The sequence below is a fragment of the Garra rufa genome, chromosome 12 (assembly GCF_049309525.1).
Source record: "Garra rufa chromosome 12, GarRuf1.0, whole genome shotgun sequence".
NCBI lineage: Eukaryota > Metazoa > Chordata > Actinopteri > Cypriniformes > Cyprinidae > Garra > Garra rufa.
Genome location: NC_133372.1, coordinates 21,707,209 through 21,727,225, shown reverse-complemented (window position 1 = coordinate 21,727,225; position 20,017 = coordinate 21,707,209). Strand labels below are relative to the sequence as shown.

Here is a 20,017-nt window from a genome sequence, read left to right as displayed (position 1 = left end):
TCCCAATTTAAAAAAACAAATTTTATAGAAGGACCCCACACTTCACTGCCATATAGAACAATTGGTTCAGTTATTGATTTGAAAAGTTTGAGCCAAATTTGGATTGGGATGTCAATTTTGATTGATCGTTTTATGGCATAGAAAGCCTTTTGAGCTTTCTCTTTGAGTTCATACACAGCCAAAGTAAAGTTACCAGTTGGAGTTATTTTCAGGCCGAGGTAAGTGTATGCTTTTGTGCTTTCAATGGTTCTGTGTGAGAGTGTGAATGTGTGTGTTGGTCCCTGAGATCTGGAGCGTTTCTGGAACATCATAACTCTAGTTTTCTGGAGGTTGACGGCCAGGGCCCAGGACTGACAGTAATCCTCCAGCAGATCCAGGCTGTCCTGAAGCCCCTGCGTAGAGAAGACACTTGATCTCTGTGTCGTGGAGAGTGAGACCTGGAAAGGGAGCATGTTCTAACGTGTCGGCTAATTGGTTGATGTAGATGTTGAAGAGGGTGGGGCTTAAACTGCATCCCTGTCTCACTCCGCGCCCCTGGGGGAAAAATTCGGTTCTTTGGTTTCCAATTTTAACAGTGCATTGGCTGGCTGTGTACATCGATTTGATCAAATCATAGAATTTCCCCCCTACTCCACTGTCGATAAGCTTTAGGTATAATCCTTCATGCCAGATTGAATCAAATGCTTTTTTGAAATCAATGAAACAAGCAAAAATTTGTTCTTTGTTTTGATGTACATATTTGTCAATTAGTGTTTGTAATGTAAAGCTGTGATCGGATGTCAAGTCAAGTCAAGTCACCATTATTTGTATAGCGCTTTTAACAATACAGATTGCAACTGCACAGTATTTAAACAGAACAATAGTGTGTAAGTAACGCATTATTGTAAATAATCAATTTTCAGTTAAAGGCAGTTCATCAATTAATTCAGTGATATCATCGTCAATTCAGTTCAAATAGTATACGATATCGCTGAAAAGTGTCCCCAACTAAGCAAGCCAGAGGCGACAGCGGCAAGGAACCAAAACTCCACAGGTGACAGAAATGGAGAAAAAAACCTTGGGAGAAACCAGGCTCAGTCGGGGGACCAGTTCTCCTCTGGCCAGATGAAACCAGCAATTGATCTTTCCAAATTGTCTAGTTTATTAATTATTTCAGTTTGATTGTAATTTTGAATTTCAGTTGGGCTGTATAATTCTTGGAAGTGGTTCTTCCACTTCTCCCCGTCTTGGATTGCCAGAACTTCTTGATTTGGTTTGTATAACAATTTCCATTTATCCCAAAATTTGTGTGAGTTTATAGATTTTTCAATTTCTTCAAACTGGTTTTGCAAAAACTGTGCTTTTTTCCGCCGGAGTGTGGCTTTATATTGTTTTAGTGCCTCACAATAGAGAAGGCGGAGGTCCAGATTATCTGGTTGTCTGTGTTTTTGATTTGATACATTTCTGAGGTTTTTTCTCAGAGCCTTACAGTCCAAATCAAACCATTTGTCAGTATCTAAATATTTTATCTTTGGTTTAACAATTGCCAAATTACTTTTTTGTGCTGTTTTGTAGAATATGTTGTTTAGGTCTTGTACTTCCTGATTGATGCCGAATCGGTTTTTAGGGTATTCCTGTATTTGGAATGAATGTATGAGGGATTGTATTTCTGGGGATTCGACAGCAGTGCTGTAATTACTGGCACTGGTTTCTGTCCATTTGAAAGACATTATTTTGCTCATTTGATATGGGGTCCTAATTGGTTTGGGTGATGTTTCAGATTGCTTTATATAGAGGGTGATTTGGCTGTGGTCTGAGAAAGGTTTCAGGGGTTTGACTGTGAATGCTCTCAGAGAGGAAAGGTCGAGATCAGTGATGGTATAGTCTACAGTGCTGTTCCCCAGAGCTGAGCTGTAGGTGTATCAGCCGAGCGAGTCTCCTCGCAGTCTCCCGTTGACGATGTACAGAGCCAGTCCTCGGCAGAGCTGCAGCAGCTGCCGTCCGTGAGCGTTCACGGTTTCATCACAATTTGGTCTGCTGGGGTGAGAAGGGTACAGGTCGTTATTGCCTGTGATGAATCTGCTACCGTGCGATTCAGTGAAATCTAATTCTGCTCCTGTTCTGGCGTTTAAGTCACCCATAAGCAGCACATTTCCCTGGGCCTGGAAATGGCTGATTTCTCTTTCCATGTTTTGGAAAGTTTCCTCTTGGAAATATGGAGACTCGAGGGGTGGAATGTAAATTGCACAGAGGAAAACAAGGCTTAGATGCTGATATCATTCCTTTTTGTATTTTTAGCCACAAGTGATGTTGTTCTTTTTAAATTAATTCTATGGACAGTTCAGATTCCATGAAGATTTTTTGTAAAATTCCTATCATAAATATATCAAAATGTAATTTTAGATTAGTAATATGCATTGATTTTCTCAATATTTTGATTTTTTTGCACCCTCAGATTCCAGATTTTCAAATAGATGTATCTCGGCCAAATATTGTCCTATCCTAACAAACCATACATCAATATAAAGCTTTCATATGATGCATACATCTCAGTTTTGTAAAATTTAACCTTATGACTGGTTTTGTGGTCCAGGGTCACATTTAATCCATATTATCATCCCTCCCGAGTCTCTCCCTTGTGTGACTGATGCGAGTTTGACTGATGGTAATATAATCTCTCTGTATCCTGAGGGACAGCCAGTGAACGAATCTCCTCTACACCAGGTTTCCTGTAAGACGATGACATCTATGTCTTGTAATTCTTTCATAAAATCAGAATTTCTACTTTTTAGGCCAAAGACTGAGGAGTTTAGACCTTGAATATTCCACGTAGAAAAACTAAGTGATTTCATCGTAAACTTTTAAAATGATGTGTATGGTTTGTTTGCTATTCTGAGAAAAGAGAAATGATGCAAAGTTACTATAGATTAAATTAAAACAATGCATTATGGAATTAAAGTTATGGTAGGAACTCAAAACATCAACAATTCCATATTAAATGTACATGAATACCACAGAATAAGGTAGTGTTGTTGTTTTTTTGTTTTTTGTTTTTTACCACCACTGTCCGCTGTTTGTTAGTAGGTGGGAGCAGATGATACTCAGCATGTGTTGGATGTCGTGGAGTTCAGCGTTAGGGTGGTCTGCTCCTCCGCTGACAGCTTGGGCGTAGCTCGGTCTGCCTGGATGGTCCAGGCTCTGCTGTGGATGGGCTTCAGCTGCTGGAGCTGTGGGGCTGTTGTAGAACGGTCTCTGTCTGTAGCTCTCTCTCTCTCTCTGCACATGCGTGAGCGTCTGTGGAGCGAGTGTGAGCTGGGCGCGTGGTGAGTGCGAGTGGTGTTTGCCCACTGTGGCTAAACAATTGCTTTCTCTTTTCTTTCTTTTCTATCTTCTGTTTTGGTTTTTGATATCAGTGGTGTCTTGACTGGTGAAAGAAAGTTTATCTGAGGGCGTCGGCAACCAGTGTATCACTGGGAAGCATGGCAGCCCAAAACACACACACTAGTTTGGACTCCCTCACACGGCGTCACGGAGGTAAAGTGGTGTCCGTTGTGAATGTGGAGGAGTGCATCCTGGCTGTTGGAGATGTTGTTGGCCATGAATGCGTTTTAGCGGCATCTAGAATGAATAGCGCTATTGTTTTGTTTTTGAGTTCTGCAAATGAAGTAGTGGAGAAGGGAGTGGTAATTAGTGGTTTATTTACCCCAGTGCTTCCCCTTTCTACCCCCGCTAAGAAAGTCACGCTGTCCAACGTTCCACCGTTCATTAAGGACGAAATGTTAATCAAAGAGCTATCACGGTTTGGAAAGAGTAAGTGAGATGGGAGTAAGTCAGATTTGATTAAACATGTAGTATCTTTCCGAAGGTTCATTTATATGATCCTGAATGACGATAGAGATGAGCTTAACCTGAATTTGAAATTCAGAGTTGATGATTTTGATTATAATGTTTTTGTAAGTACTGATGTGATTAAGTGCTTTGGCTGTGGCAAAATAGGGCATTTAGTGCGTTTTTGCCCAGATAAAAATAACAAAAACATGCAAGATGACTCGAGTGAAAATGGTGTGCAGGTTAGGGATAAAGGAACAACAGATAATGTTCCTGGAGCAGCTCAAGTTAAACCCAGGCCATCTAACAGTGGCTTGACTGATACACTGCCTCCTGTGCAAGCAGAAGGAGTGAATCAGGCCATAGTTGGAAAAAATGGAGATCAGTTAGTTATTCCTGTCATGGGTAAGAGTGAGTCCAAGGCTGACGAGAGTATGGATCTTTCACATGTTAAAGTATTGCCGGATAAGGCGTCTCTTTTGGAGAGTGTCAGTTTAGGTGATAATTTAATGATGGATATAGATCAGGCTGTCTTTAAAGCACCTTTAAAGAGAAAAAAGAATGACAAAGTAGAATTGAATTGAAGAATTGAAATTGAATTGAAGAATTGAAACAAGCTAGAAAAACAGAAAGTGAAAAGGAATCAGATGCTGATGATATTGGTAATGAGAGTGATTTCTCCGATTCTGGTGCATCTAGTTGCTTTCAGAGTGAATGGACATGTCAAGACTATGACACTGAGGAAATAAGGAAGTTTTTAAAACTGACAAAAAATTTGAGGGCCGTACAGGTTGCTATTTTCCAGACTTCAAATGCTTTGTGGAAAATACTAGGATGTTCATGAGTGAGGGATGTTTCACAAATAAAGAAGTATATAGGTTGAAAAAAATTGTGACAAAATTGCAAAACCAACTGAAAAGTTAATGGCGGTAAACTGGCTCAAATTTATCTGTTTTTTTCTTTATGATCTAAGTTTATTTTTGTATTTTCAAATGGGTGACATTCGCATTGCATCCTTAAATGTGAATGGAGCTAGAGATCGTATAAAGCGCTCAGTGATATATGAAGCTATGAACCAGATACAACTTGATGTTTTATTTATACAAGAAACACATAGTGATGCAATTAATGCTGTTGAATGGGAAAAATAATTTAAAGGTCTTTCTTTTTTAAGTCATAAATCCTCACTTAGTGGGGGAGTTGCTATTTTATTTGCAAGTAGTTTTACTCCCTGTTCTACAGAGATGGAAGAGATTGTGAAGGGCAGACTGCTAAAGATTCGAGCTCAGATTGAGAATCGACCTTTTGGGTCCCACTTTATATTGAGTGTCCCTAATAGGGATGTTAACCGATGACCGTTTGACCGGTGGTTGACCGTATCAACGTTAACCGGTCAAAGTTGTCGGTAGTCGGTTAAAAAAAAAAAAGTGCCGGTGCGTCTTTTACGCATTCTGAAGGTGCCTGTTTTATCCATTGGTTTTATCATGTTGCAGTCTATTAGGCCAGGGATTCCCAAACTTTTCAGCTCACGACCCCCAAAATAACCGTGCCAGTGACTCGTGACCGCCACTATCCTCGGAAGTGTTTAAAATATACAAACTTTGCGCGCAACGGCGCACATGGGCCAATAGGCCTATCCAAACATCTGCATGTCAACACAAAAGAACACAACGGTCTAACAACTAGGGCTGGTCCGAATACCATTTTTTGAGCTTCGAAGCTTCGGTGGGTGGGGCTGAACATATTCTTCTCTCTAATAAAGGCAGGAATCTCTGTATGTCTTTCTGTTTGCATTTTTATTATGTCGAGAACAGTTCATCCAAACGATTTTTGCTGTGGACCCGAGGGAGTGCAGTGTTGCATTTTGGTGCAATATGGACACACCACACGTTCAGAATTAATAAATTGTAATAGAACATTGCTGGATGCGACGCGCCTCACGCAGGCAGAGCTTATACGCTTCATGAACGGACACCGCGCTAGTGATACAAAACACACTTTTAATAAGGTAGCCTAAAAAATTTTAACAAACAAATCACTCCCAAATCAGAAATTAGCACAGTAATTACTGGCACCGTGAAGGGTAGGCTATTTAAATAAAAGAAGAACGAAAAAAATGGCGCGGTGTTTATATATAAATAAATTATTCATATCTAAATTATTTATAAATAAATATATATATATACATTATATATAACGTTTGTGTATATAAGCCTATATAAAATACACAGCCTATGTATATTATGTTGAAACCCAAAATAAATGAGGCCCAAACATTATTAACAAACGTGCGTGTTTATTTGAGCACTTCCGTCAGTGAACAATCAGCCTACAAAACGCTAAAATAAATCAAATAAATAATACATTTAAATATGAATCTAGCCTAAATAAGAATGTTAAATCGGCTATTTAAGAAACATTCGTTGCAAACATTACTAAAACCTCGCCCGGACCTTCTCCGACAGCTCATCAGAATTACTGGCCCAAGTCCGACTGGAACCGGTCTGTTTTCTCTTTCTCTTCCCCATTGCACAGCTGCTGTTTTTAATAGCAAAGTGATTACATTTATTTTCGTTTATTTAGGTTATAAAGTTAATTTAGACATATATTTGGAACACTTTTTATTTGTTAAATTTAAGTTTTTGTTTTTTAAAGTAACGACCAAGTCATCACGATTTCAATTAAAACCCATAGATATAAGCACGCTTTGCAGAACATGGAAGCGCCAGCCAGCGCTATGTGAAACTTAATTTTTGCTCATAAAGGTAAGACTAATATATCATCCGAAACTGTAAAAAAAATAATTTAAATAATTCAAATCGAAAACAAAACTCTTCCAATAGCTATAGGCCTAATGCATATGCATTTAGGTATTAAAGCCGCGTCAATGAGCAAATGGCATCAGGGTCGTCAACTTCATCTTTGTGTCAAATACTAGTTTTTTAATAAATAACTCAAATATCTCCCTACTTTTTCCCCGACACATTCATGGTAATTATTTTTGCTGGGGCTTTGCGGTCAGCTTTAGCCTATGCGTGCATTTAAAGCAGAGGCGCAGTTGTCATTACGACAGTCACAGCCCTAGTTTTGCTTAAACCATTTAAGTGGGCCCGACTGTACTTTATAGTGTCTCTCAAATATTACTCAATTTCTCTTTCTCTCTCTCTCTTTTTTTTTTTTTTTTTTTTTTTTGCTGTTTCTGTGTTAGTGGCGCAGCAGTCTGATCTTCTTCATTCATATTTAAGCGCAAATGAGAACCGTTTTGCGGGGGATGCAAGGTGTATGAAAAAAAAAACAAGGAATATTGAATCTCAAAATTTAAAATCGAATGCCAACCCACCGAACGAATATTCGATTTGAATATTCTGGTCCAGTACTACTAACAACCAATTTTTTAAATAGTAATTTACTCGTTTGTTTAATTTCAACAAAAATAATATCCTAGGGGATTTTTAAAAAGTGACGTGAGTGGCAGTGTGTGTGTGTGTGTGTGTGTGTGTGTGTGAGGGAGGCAGAGCGGCAGAGAGATGCGACAGAGTTGCGAAATTGCAGGCGCGGCTCGAAATGGCTGTTATTTCAAATAGCGTACCATATTTTAAACTAATCGGTTAACCGGTTTCAACCGGCTAATGAGGCTCGGTGGTCGGTCAAGAAATTTTTTAGTTTTCGCCATCCCTAGTCCCTAATACCTGTGAACTTACATGGTAACTAGATGTGTACGTAGCATGTAACTACAGTGATTGTACACATTGGTACATTGTATCTACAGCTCTAATACTGGTGTAATTACACACATGTAACAACTCACTGAATAGAATTTGTAAGTACAAATGTGTAACAGGACATTGGTAACAACACTTTTTTCACTTCTGGAAGTACACATGTGTAACAAGAATTATGTAACTACATTTTGTAACAACAATATGTACTCACAGAAGTTTTTACACTTCCACACAGTCTTCAATACTGCAGTTACCAGTTTGGAATGCCCTGAAACATTATTGAAATCGTGATGATTCCTATGTAGGCTACATATAATTTTTGTATTCATGTATTTGTGAACACTGAATTAGAATTAAAGTATCAATTTGTAATACCAGTGTACTTACATGGTAATTCCTCAGGAACTGTCTACTTAATATAAAGTGTAAAATGGTCACAACTTACTGAGTAATATATAAAATGTAAACCTCTGTGCAACACTTTAATATCAGTGTACTTACATGATAACTCCCCAGGAACTGTCTACTTAATATAAAGTGTAAAATGGTCCAGCCTGGTCTCATTGTTTATACATTGGTATTTATACGTAATTTTTAGATGCACAAAACGTACAATTTAGACGTGTTTCAACATTTAAAACGTACAAATAGCTACGTATTTTTTGCTAAAAAAAACATAAAATATTTACGTATTTCATTAAATATTCGTATCAATGCCTTTTTTGTCACGGTGCAATAAAGGGAGGAAGCAAATGCAAGTGAAGTGAAAGACGTTTATTAAACAAACACAGATGAACAAACTCTCAGGTGCAGTGGGCGCTCTCGGCTGGGTGGGACAGTAACTCGATGGCAGGTGTAGATGTGAAGTGATGATCCCGTGAAGACACAACTCCAGACACGAATCAACGAAATACACATCCACAGACGACAAACACGACCAAGACAATCCACAGCGAAGACGAACATCCAGAATGAACTACCGACAGAGGAGATGCGTGTGAGATGAGTATAAATAGCCAGCAGTAATGTAAGACACCTGTGAGGACTGATTGGCAGCTGCGCTGAATGAGCATGACGAACAACACAGACAGACACATGAACACGAGACAGAGCACATGGCATGATAAACAACACAGACAGACACATGATCACAAGACCTGAGAACACGGCAGATGCATGAACCGTGACAGTACCCCCTCTCCTAGGAACGTCCCCTGACGTTCCCAGACTCCTGTACTCGTTGATTGAAGTCATCAATAAGGGAGTGATCCAGTATGTCTCTGGCAGGCACCCAACTTCTCTCCTCCGGACCGTAACCTTCCCAGTCCACCAAGTACTGAAATCCGCGTCCCCTCCGCCTCGAGTCCAGAATACGATTGACCGAATAGGTTGGTTCCCCGTCTACGAGTCGCGGCAGTGGGGGAACCGGGACAGGCGGATTAATGCGTGCAAAAAAAAACGGGTTTAATTTTGGACACATGGAACACGGGATGGATTCTCCTGTACACTGGAGGGAGGTTGAGGCGGACTGTCACCGGACTAATGATCTTGGTGACAGCAAACGGGCCAATGAATTTGGGAGCAAGTTTATTCGACACGGATCGGAGAGGAATGTCTTTGGTAGAAAGCCACACTTTGGAACCGACGACGTATACGGGAGGCCTAGACTGGTGGCGATCGACTTTGGCCTTGGTGCGCGCTCCCACCTGGACCAGAGTCTCACGGGCTCTGGTCCAGGTGCGACGGCATCTCTGGACAAAGGCGTGAGCATAGGAGACCGCGACTTCGGATTCCAGACTGGGAAAAATAGGTGGCTGGTACCCTAAGCTACATTCAAATGGGGATAGGCCCGTGGCTGATACTGGCAAGGAATTGTGGGCGTACTCCACCATAGAAAGCTGCTGACTCCAGGAAGAAGGATTTCTAGCAACCATACATCGTAACGCTCTCTCCAGATCTTGGTTGGCTCTCTCAGTTTGTCCATTGCTTTGAGGATGGGACCCCGAAGAGAGACTAACAGTGGCCCCCAGAAGTCTACAAAATTCTCGCCAAAATTTGGACACCGCTGTCTCCTTGGCTGAAGGTAATTTGGGCAAGGGGATGAAATGAACCGCCTTCGAGAACCGGTCCACCACGGTCAAAACTACCGTGTTACCCTGGGAGGGTGGGAGGGCGGTAACAAAATCTAGCGCAATGTGGGACCAGGGTCTCGAAGGGATTGGCAGCGGTTGTAGGAGCCCATCAGGAGGTCTGTTAGAAGTCTTACCAGTGGCACAAACTGAGCAAGCCAAAACAAAACTGCGAACATCATGAGCCATAAGTGGCCACCAAAATCTTTGCTTGACCAAATGTAAGGTGCGACTTACCCCTGGATGACATGCTACATTGGAACCATGACCCCATTGGATAACTTCGGACCGAAGACCTTCTGGCACAAACAAACGGTTAGGTGGGCAACCGACCGGGGGCGTTACCCCATGTAAGGCTGTTTTAACCTTCGATTCGACCTCCCAACTGAGAGTAGAAACAATAAGTGTTTCGGAAAAAATACTCTCGGGAGTGGACGGGCGATCGGAGCGGTCAAAAATTCGAGATAAAGAATCGGGCTTGACATTTTTGGAACCCGGGCGGTACGAAAGAGTAAAATCAAAACGTCCGAAAAAAAGTGCCCACCTAGCCTGCCTAGAGTTTAGTCTTTTGGCGGTTCTAATGTATTCTAAGTTCTTATGATCAGTCCAAACCATAAAGGGTACCCCCGATCCCTCCAACCAATGGCGCCATTCTTCCAATGCTAGCTTGACTGCCAACAGCTTTCTGTTACCAATATCGTAATTTGACTCTGCTGGCGACAAACGATGAGAAAAAAATGTGCAGGGATGCATCTTGTTGTCCGAGGGTAAGCGCTGGGAAAGCACCGCACCTACCCCCACCTCCGATGCGTCGACCTCTACCACGAACTGACGGGATGGATCAGGGGTAACAAGGATGGGGGCCGAAACAAAGCGGCGCTTGAGGTTGGCAAACGCAGCTTCCGCTGCGTTTGACCACCTGAACACCGTTTTGGGAGAGGTCAAGGCAGTCAGAGGTGCGGCTAGTTGGCTGTAATTGCGAATAAAACGCCGGTAAAAATTGGCGAAACCCAGAAACCGTTGTAGGGCCTTACGGGAATCTGGGCTTGGCCAATCTACCACAGCCTTGATCTTCTCGGGATCCATGCGCATACCCTCGGCCGACACGATGTACCCTAGAAAAGGAACAGACTGTGCATGAAAGTCGCATTTCTCCGCCTTGACAAAAAGCCCATTCTCTAGCAACCTCTGAAGCACTCGTCTGACGTGTTGAACATGTTCCTGGAGAGAAGAAGAAAAAATCAATATGTCGTCCAGGTAGACATATATGAACTGATCGACCATATCTCTCAACACGTCATTAACGAGTGCCTGAAAGACACCTGGGGAGTTGGACAAACCGAAGGGCATGACCAAGTACTCAAAGTGCCCCCTGGGGGTATTAAAGGCGGTCTTCCATTCATCTCCCCTCCTGATGCGAACCAAATGATAAGCGTTTCTTAAGTCCAATTTAGTGAAGATTGACGCTCCCTGCAACCTCTCGAAGGCTGAAGATATCAACGGCAAAGGGTAGGTATTCTTTACCGTGATATTATTCAGCCCTCGGTAATCAATACAAGGTCGCAGAGATCCATCTTTCTTCCCCACAAAAAAGAACCCCGCCCCCGCTGGAGAAGAGGAGGGTCGAATGAACCCGGCTGCTAGAGAATCAGAAATGTATTTCTCCATAGCCTCTCTCTCTGGAGCCGAAAGTGAATAAAGTTTGCCCTTAGGCGGAGACGTACCTGGCAGTAAATCTATGGCACAGTCATAGGGACGATGAGGAGGAAGAGAAGCAGCCCGAGACTTACTGAACACTTCCTTCAGGTCGAGGTACTCCGCGGGCACGTTACACAGATCCGCCGCCTTCTCCTGAAACACAGAGCTAGAGACAGACGGACAAGCAGACACAAGACAAGACTCATGACACTTAATGCTCCACTCAGATACAGACTTGAGCGGCCAATCAATCCTAGGGTTGTGTTTGATGAGCCAAGGATGTCCTAAGACCACGGGTGCGAGAGGGGAGTCCAAGATGTAGAAGGTGATACTCTCACGGTGGTTGCCGGACACCGTGAGAGTGACGGGTTCCGTGACGAAGGTGATGGGAGGCAGAATCTGGCCATTGAGTGCGTAGACGGAAATGGAACTCTTGATGGGAAGGAGGGGAACAAGATGAAGACGTGCAAATGAAAAATCCATAAAATTACCTTCTGCCCCCGAATCCACTAGTGCAGTGCAGTGGTTCTCCTGGTGATGCCATCGGAGTCTAATCGGGAGGAGGGTGGATGATGAGCTGGACGAGGTCTTGGCAGCGGAGATCCCACCCGACAGTAGCCTCAGTTTTACTGTCGGGCTGGCCCTTTTACGGGGCAGCTAAAGGCCAGATGTCCCGCTGCCCCACAGTACAGGCATAAGCCCTGGGATCTCTGCCTCTCCTTCTCCTCCCGACTAATCCGAGCTCGACCCACCTGCATGGGCTCAGGATCGTCGAAGGTGCTGACCACGTCTCTGCCGCTGGCTCGAGATGGAGGGCCCTCCCCAGGGGGGAACCGAGCGGGTAACCACCGCCGCTCGGCTCAGGAGAGTCGAGCGTCCACCCGCAGTGCCAACTCGATAATCCCGTTGAGGTCCGCGGGTAGCTCCAGGGCGTAGATTTCCTGTTGGACGCGGTCAGTCAGCCCATGCAGGAACATGTCCGCCTGCGCCTCCTCATTCCAACGACACTCCGCCGCTAGGGTGCGAAAAGCTATAGAGTAATCAGAGACAGACCTCACCCCCTGCTTGAGATCTGTCAGCCTTCGCGCAGCATCTCTCCCGGTGGCTGCGCGGTCGAACACCCTCCTCATCTCGGCAGCGAGTGTCGTGAACGAGGCACAGCACGGATCCTGGTTCTCCCATACCGCCGTGCCCCAAAGAGCCGCCTTCCCTGATAACAGGGTGAGCGCGAACGCCACCTTGCTTTCCTCACTAGGGAATGTACGCGGTTGTAAAGCAAAATGCATGGAGCACCTAGTGAGGAAAGCCCGGCAGAAGTTCGGCTCACCGCTGTAAAGCTCCGGTGGGGGAAGGCGGGGCTCCGGCTGATGGAAAGCCCCCGATGGTCCAGGAGGGGCTACCGGACCGGGCGGCATGGGAGGTGCGGTGGGCGCAGCGGGCAGTTGCAGCTGTTGAATTCGCTGGGTCAGCTCGGATACCTGCCCCACAAGCACTCGAACGGCCGCTCCAGTATCCGCCGTGCTCTTCTCTTGGGCTTCCAGCCGAGAGACGCAAGACAATAAACACTCCTCCACCGTGAGACGGGTGGATCCTGCTGCTTCCATAATGGTCGGTAGTTCTGTCACGGCGCAATAAAGGGAGGAAGCAAATGCAAGTGAAGTGAAAGACGTTTATTAAACAAACACAGATGAACAAACTCTCAGGTGCAGTGGGCGCTCTCGGCTGGGTGGGACAGTGACTCGATGGCAGGTGTAGATGTGAAGTGATGATCCCGTGAAGACACAACTCCAGACACGAATCAACGAAATACACATCCACAGACGACGAACACGACCAAGACAATCCACAGCGAAGACGAACATCCAGAATGAACTACCGACAGAGGAGATGCGTGTGAGATGAGTATAAATAGCCAGCAGTAATGTGAGACACCTGTGAGGACTGATTGGCAGCTGCACTGAATGAGCATGACGAACAACACAGACAGACACATGAACACGAGACAGAGCACATGGCATGATAAACAACACAGACGGCAGATGCATGAACCGTGACTTTTTTATCATTTTATTAATAAGTGATTTACATTTTTAGCCCCCTTAACCTACCCCCAAACCTAAAGTTACCCATTTTATGACAAATATAAAAGGATATAAATCGTAACTGACAAAAATATATGCAGGGAAATTACCATTTTTACTAACAATATAGCATAAAAAATATTTTTATAGTCACTAATCACACTCCAACCTCTAAACCTAACGTTAACCATATCTCTCTCAGTAACGTACAGTTACAAAAAAAACAACAACATGACAGACAGAAAATTGCAATCACAATCATTTATTTAATGCACAAATATCAACAACAGCCATACCAAAAAGTAATCCAAATGGCGATGCTCTTGCAGCCGCAGTCCTCTCTGGCAGAATACAGTAGGTTTGTTTGAGGTGCAGAGCAGAATTAAAGTTATTAATTGCTGAAAATATTATCCAGATTATTTTCCTGATCCTCTCCGTAAATGCGCCCAAAGACTATGCGCCCGCGCATCATTCAAACACATCTCACCAGAAACACGGCATTGCCCAACTTACAACATATTCCCCAACTTTGACGACAGAAAGAATGGTGTTTTTACAAACTCTGGCTGAAACTTTAGAAAAATGCAATAATGAGGAGTATTTATTTTTAGGCGGTGATTTTAACTGTGTGGAAAGTAATATAGATATAGGAATCACGTAGAACCACACATGCTTTCTCGTAAACGACTTATTCAGTTGATTGAAGCAAATGATTTAAGTGACGTATGGAGGGTTTTAAATGGGAATTTAAAACAGTATACATGGGCACATGCCCGTGATAACGTGTTGTCACTAGCGAGATTGGATAGGTTTTATTGTTTTAAGCACCATCTTAGTATTTTCAAGACCTGTTTCATAACCCCAGTTGGTTTCTCGGATCATAGTTTATTCATATGTACAATAACCTTGAATTCTGTTAAGATGAAAAGTGCTTACTGGCATTTTAACACACATTTATTAAGTGATGCACATTTTAAAGAGACATTTATTTTCTTTTGGGAACATTTTAGAAACACTAAAGTGAGTTTTCAGTCTTTACAAACATGGTGGAGTTTTGGTAAAACTCAGATTAAACAATTATGTCAACAGTACACTCACAATGTCACAAAGGATGTAATTAAATCTATAAAGGTTTTAGAAGATGAAATTTTAAGATTTCAAGAAGTGGCACAATCAATTGGAAGTCAAACACATATTGAAGCCCTTTTTTTAAAGAAATCTGTGTTGGCTGACATACAAAGAGTGAAAGCACAGGGGGCATTGGTCCGATCACGGTTTAAGGACATAGACCAGATGGATGTGCCTTCAAAATTCTTCTTTAGTCTAGAAAAAAAGAATGGCCAAAAACGTATTATACACTCTTTATTCGCTGATACTGGTTCTCTTACATCAGACCCTATTGAAATCCGGAAAATAGCAAATGGGTTTTATGAAAAGCTTTATAGTCGTGAGTATAGAGAAGATCGGGTTGTCGAACAGTGTTTCTTTAAGGAACTGCCAAAGGTTTCTGAAGAGTGAAACGCAGCACTCAAGACAGCAATAAGTCTAGGTGAACTGCATGAAGCTCTCCAAAGTATGGAAACTGGCAAGGCTCCTGGGATAGATGGAATCCCAGTTGAGTTTTACAAAGCCTTTTGGCCTGTGATAGGGAGAGACCTGCTAGCAGTTCTCAGTGACAGTCTAGTCGGAGGATTTCTGCCGCTGAGCTGTAGAAGAGCGGTCCTTACCCTTTTGCCGAAAAAAGGTGACGTGAGAGACATGAGAAACTGGCGACCTGTATCTTTGTTGTGCTGTGATTATAAATTGCTCTCAAAAGTGTTGGCTACTAGATTAGGAAGGGTGTTGGAGGAAGTAATCCATCCTGGTCAGTCTTACTGTGTGCCGGGAAGATCAATTTTTGATAACATTCATTTAATAAGGGACTTATTTGATGTTTCTAAAATTCTGGGTATGGATATGGGTTTGATTTCCTTAGACCAAGAGAAAGCATTTGATCATGTAGAACATGATTATTTGTGGAAAACGTTACAAGCATTTGGTTTTAGTTCTGATTTTATTGGATATCTAAAAGTTTTATATAATGACATTGAGAGTGTACTGAGAGTTAAAGGTGGCTTATGTGCTCCTTTTAAAGTATGTCGTGGGGTAAGACTGGGGTGTTCTCTGTCTGGTATACTTTACACATTGGCAATTGAACCACTGTTAAATAAATTGAGAAGAGTTTTAGAAGGAGTTTCCTTACAAGTCTGTAAAAGCACTTTAGTTTTATCAGCATATGCTGATGATGTTGTCATTGTATTAAATAAGCAGAATGATGTGGATACGTTATTAAAAACTTTGAAAATTTTGAAATAATTTCTTCAGCAAAAATTAACTGGAATAAAAGTGAAGCAGTTTTAGTTGGTGAATGGGAAAGAAGGGTACCAATACTCCCGAATGGGTTGATTTGGAAGAAAGATGGTTTTAAATATTTAGGAGTGTTTTTAGGAGATGAAACGATTGTTCAAAGAAATTGGGAGGGTTTAATTGAAAAACTGAAAGGTTGTTTAATGAAATGGAAATGGAATGTAAAAAACATATCATATAGAGGACGTACCCTTATTATTAATAATTTGGTGGCCTCTTCTTTATGGCACCGACTGGCTTGTATTGAACCACCTGCATGTTTACTTGCGAGAATCCAATCCATTTTAATAGATTTTTTTTGGGACAAAATGCATTGGGTACCACATAATGTCTTATATTTACCAAAGGAAGAAGGAGGACAAGGACTTGTACATCTACAAAGTAGGACTGCAGCTTTTCGGTTACAATTTATACAGCGTTTTCTTACTGGTCCAGAGAATTTAAGCTGGAGGCCAGTGGCCAGTATGATTTTAAAGACTGCTGAAGGACTATGTTTGGATAAGTCCTTGTTTCTGTTAAATCCCCAAAAAAATCAACACATCCAGGATGCCAGTTTTCTACAGGAACCTTTTTAAAGTCTGGGACCTCTTTCAAGTGAAAAAAACTGACTTCACATCATCTTTATTCTGGCTATTGAAGGAACCACTGATTTATGGATCACGCTTGGACATGTTAGGTGGTTTTGGGGCTCTGACAGAAGCTTTCTTTAAATCCACGATTGTAACGATTGGATGTTTAATCAAAGTGGCTGGCCCAACTTTTGAAAAAGCTGATGATGTAGCTGCTCTTTTAGGGGTCAAATCTGTTCTAATTGTCACACGAGTAACAATTCCACTTTAAAGCTGCTGTACAGTAGTGTTCAGTGTTAATATCGGTAACTGTGCAAAGATTACTTTGCATTATATTGTTACTGTCTTTCTAATGAGCACCAACATAATTTTTCTTGATGATTGTTGTGTTTCATGTATGTACATGTTTTTTCTTAGGATCCCAGGAAGGCTAAATGACAGAAGGACACCATTAGGGGAGCTGAACTGGATTTTCACAGCTATTACTGACACAATTGCATGGAACGTCCTGCCGAGAGGTTTGTCCTGATTAAAATCCAGCTATTTGCAATCTCTGAAGATTTAGTCTTTTGTCAATCAATGGCATAGACCTTTAAGGGCTCCCAGAAGAGTGACAAAATAATATTGATCGTTCAACATCTGTTAAATGACTTTGGCTCAGTTAGATCTCTGATTTGCCTTTTGGCTTTGCTTGTTTCACAAAATAACAGAAACTGTCAGAGACATTGCATATGCACATACTGTAACAAGTAAATAACTGTGCAAATTGCAAACTGTGTGGTGGCACTTACAGTATGCAAATGACTGTGGTTAAAGCCCGGTCTGAGTTGGTCTTGTACGTCTACGTGTCTTTGTGTCTATGCATATCGCCCAGCCCTACTTTAGACACAGTTTGGCAAGTTATTTTCTAAATTGATTTTTACTTCTGGTAACATTTTGGATTAGGGAACACATAATTACTGTTAACAGAGTTTTCCCCTCAATAAACTCCTAATTTGCTGCTTAGTGATGGTTAGTTAAGGTAGTTATAGTTATAGTAATTATGTTTAGATATTAGGTAGGGATAAGAGATCTAGAATATGGTCATGCATTAATATGGTGAGGTCAATAAATATATCACATTGTGATTTTGCAAGTTCTCTTACTTAGAAATCATGGAGGGGTCTACAATTTTCAGCATAGGTGCATTTCCACTGTGAGAGACAGAATCTAAAAACAAAAATCCGGAAATCACATTGTATGATTTTTTTTTTTAACAATTTATTTGTGAATTACTGTGTCAAATAAGTATTTGATCACTTGAGTCAAAAATTTTTAATATTTGGTACAGAAGCCTTTGTTAACAATTACAGAGGTCAAACGGTACCTGTAGTTCTTCACCAGGTTTGCACACACTGCAGGAGGGATTTTGGCCCACTCCTCCATACAGATCTTCTCTAGATCTGTCAGGTTTCGGGGCTGTCGCTGAGCAACACACACACAGAAAAATAAGGGTTTAAAACTGTACCTTTAGGAGTACAACAGCTTGTCGCTGGAGCAGTACCCTTAAAAGGACATCTTTGTACCTTTTTTACCCCTAATAGGTACATATTAGTACCTAAAGGGTACATATTACTATTCTAAGGTACTAATATGTACCCTATAGGGGTAAAAAAGGTACAAAGATGTCCTTTTAAGGGTACTGCTCCAGCGACAAGCTGTTGTACTCCTAAAGGTACAGTTTTAAACCCCTATTTTTCTGTGTGCAGAGTTTCAGCTCCCTCCAAAGATTTTCTATTGAATTTAGGTCTGGAGACTGGCTAGGCCACTCCAGAACCTTGATATGCTTTTTACGGAGCCACTCCTTGGTTTTCCTGGCTGTGTGCTTTGGGTCATTGTCATGTTGGAAGACCCAGCCACGACCCATCTTTAATGCTCTGACTGAGGGAAGGAGGTTTTTGCCCAATATGTCACAATACATGGCCCCGTTCATCCTCTCCTTAATACAGTTCAGTCATCCTGTCCCCTGTGCAGAAAAACGCCCCAGAGCATGATGCTTCCAGCCCCATGCTTCACTGTAGGTATGGTATTATTGGGATGATACTCATCATTCTTCTTCCTCCAAACACGGCGAATGAAGTTAAGACCAAAAAGTTCTATTTTGGTCTCTTCTGACCACAGGACTTTCTCCCATGACTCCTCTGGATCATCCAGATGGTCCCTGGCCTGGACATGGGCTGACTTAAACAGGGGAACCTTCCGTGCGATGCAAGATTTTAAACCATGACGTCTTAGTGTATTACTGATAGTAGCCTTGGAAACGATGGTCCCAGCTCTCTTCACGGCATTGACCAGCTCCTCCCGTGTAGTTCTGGGCTGATTCTTCACCATTCTTAGCATCATTGATACCCCACGAGGAGAGATCTTCCGTGGAGCCCCAGTCTGAGGGACACTGACAGTCATCATTAGCCTCTTCCATTTTCTGGCAATTGCTCCAACAGTTGTTCTTTTTTCACCAAACTGCTTGGCAATTGCCCTGTAGCCCTTTCCAGCTTTGTGAAGGTCTACAATTTTGTCTCTTGTGTCTTTTGACAGCTCTTTGGTTTTGCCCATTTTGCTACTTATGCTGCCTTCATGTGCTATCGTAATTATGGTAAATACCAAAATCCGACATCAAAATTGCACATGAACACCCACTCACGTTGTAATTTCCACTGGAAAGCTCGAAAATTTTTATGATACCCGAGTTGCCGAGATGGGATAAACTTTGACCTTTCCACATGGCGGACAGCAACGAAACTATAATGAATGGTAAACATTGCATGATGTAAAAAAAAATAAAAAATAAAAAAAACGTATATAGGCTATATATATACTATATACAGGCTTATATAAAAACGTATATAGGCTAGCTAAAAGAACCATTAGTTAGTATTGTCTTTAAAACAACTCTACTATTCATGATCAATAAGATACAGCCTATAATTTACCGTTTGCATTTTGATGCATTCTGTAGCAGATGCATTAGGGAGTTTATAACCGTTTTAAAACTTTTACCTAAGTAGCATGTGAGGACAAATTCCGAGTTCGCCATGTTTCTCTTCACTACGACAACAAAAGCACCTGAATACGACACACTGGTAATTTCCACTTCACAAGTGGAAAGCATCATCTTTTCCATATCACATGAAGGCAGCATTAGACTTTGGCTGATTGTGGGGTGCACAGGTGTCTTTATGACAGCTAACGACCTCAAACAGGTGCTACTAATTTAGAATCATGAGCAGAGTGTAGCTGGATTATTTAAAAGCAAAATAACAGGCCTTTGAGGGTCAGAAATCTGGCTGATAAGCAAGTGATCAAATACTTATTTGACACAGTAATTCACAAATAAATTGTTAAAAAATAATACAATGTGATTTCCGAATTTTTATTTTTAGATTCTGTCTCTCACAGTGGAAATGCACCTATGCTGAAAATTGTAGACCCCTCCATGATTCCTAAGTAAGAAAACTTGCAAAATCACAGGGTGATCAAATACTTATTGACCTCACTGTATGTGTTTTATAAGTACTTATAGACAGCAAATATGCTTGTTATATGCATGCTAATGAACAACTAATTAA

At 41.9% G+C, this 20,017-nt stretch overlaps 1 protein-coding gene across 1 annotated transcript in view; it reads left to right on the top strand.

The window, feature by feature from the left end:
* Positions 1 to 20,017, top strand: part of rptor (regulatory associated protein of MTOR, complex 1) — a 237,970-nt gene that overhangs the window by 143,740 nt on the left and 74,213 nt on the right. Inside the window, exon 7 of the mRNA XM_073851892.1 lies at positions 16,830 to 16,930. Within this exon, the coding sequence (XP_073707993.1) occupies positions 16,830 to 16,930 (101 nt within the window). The remainder of the gene's footprint in view (positions 1 to 16,829; positions 16,931 to 20,017) is intronic.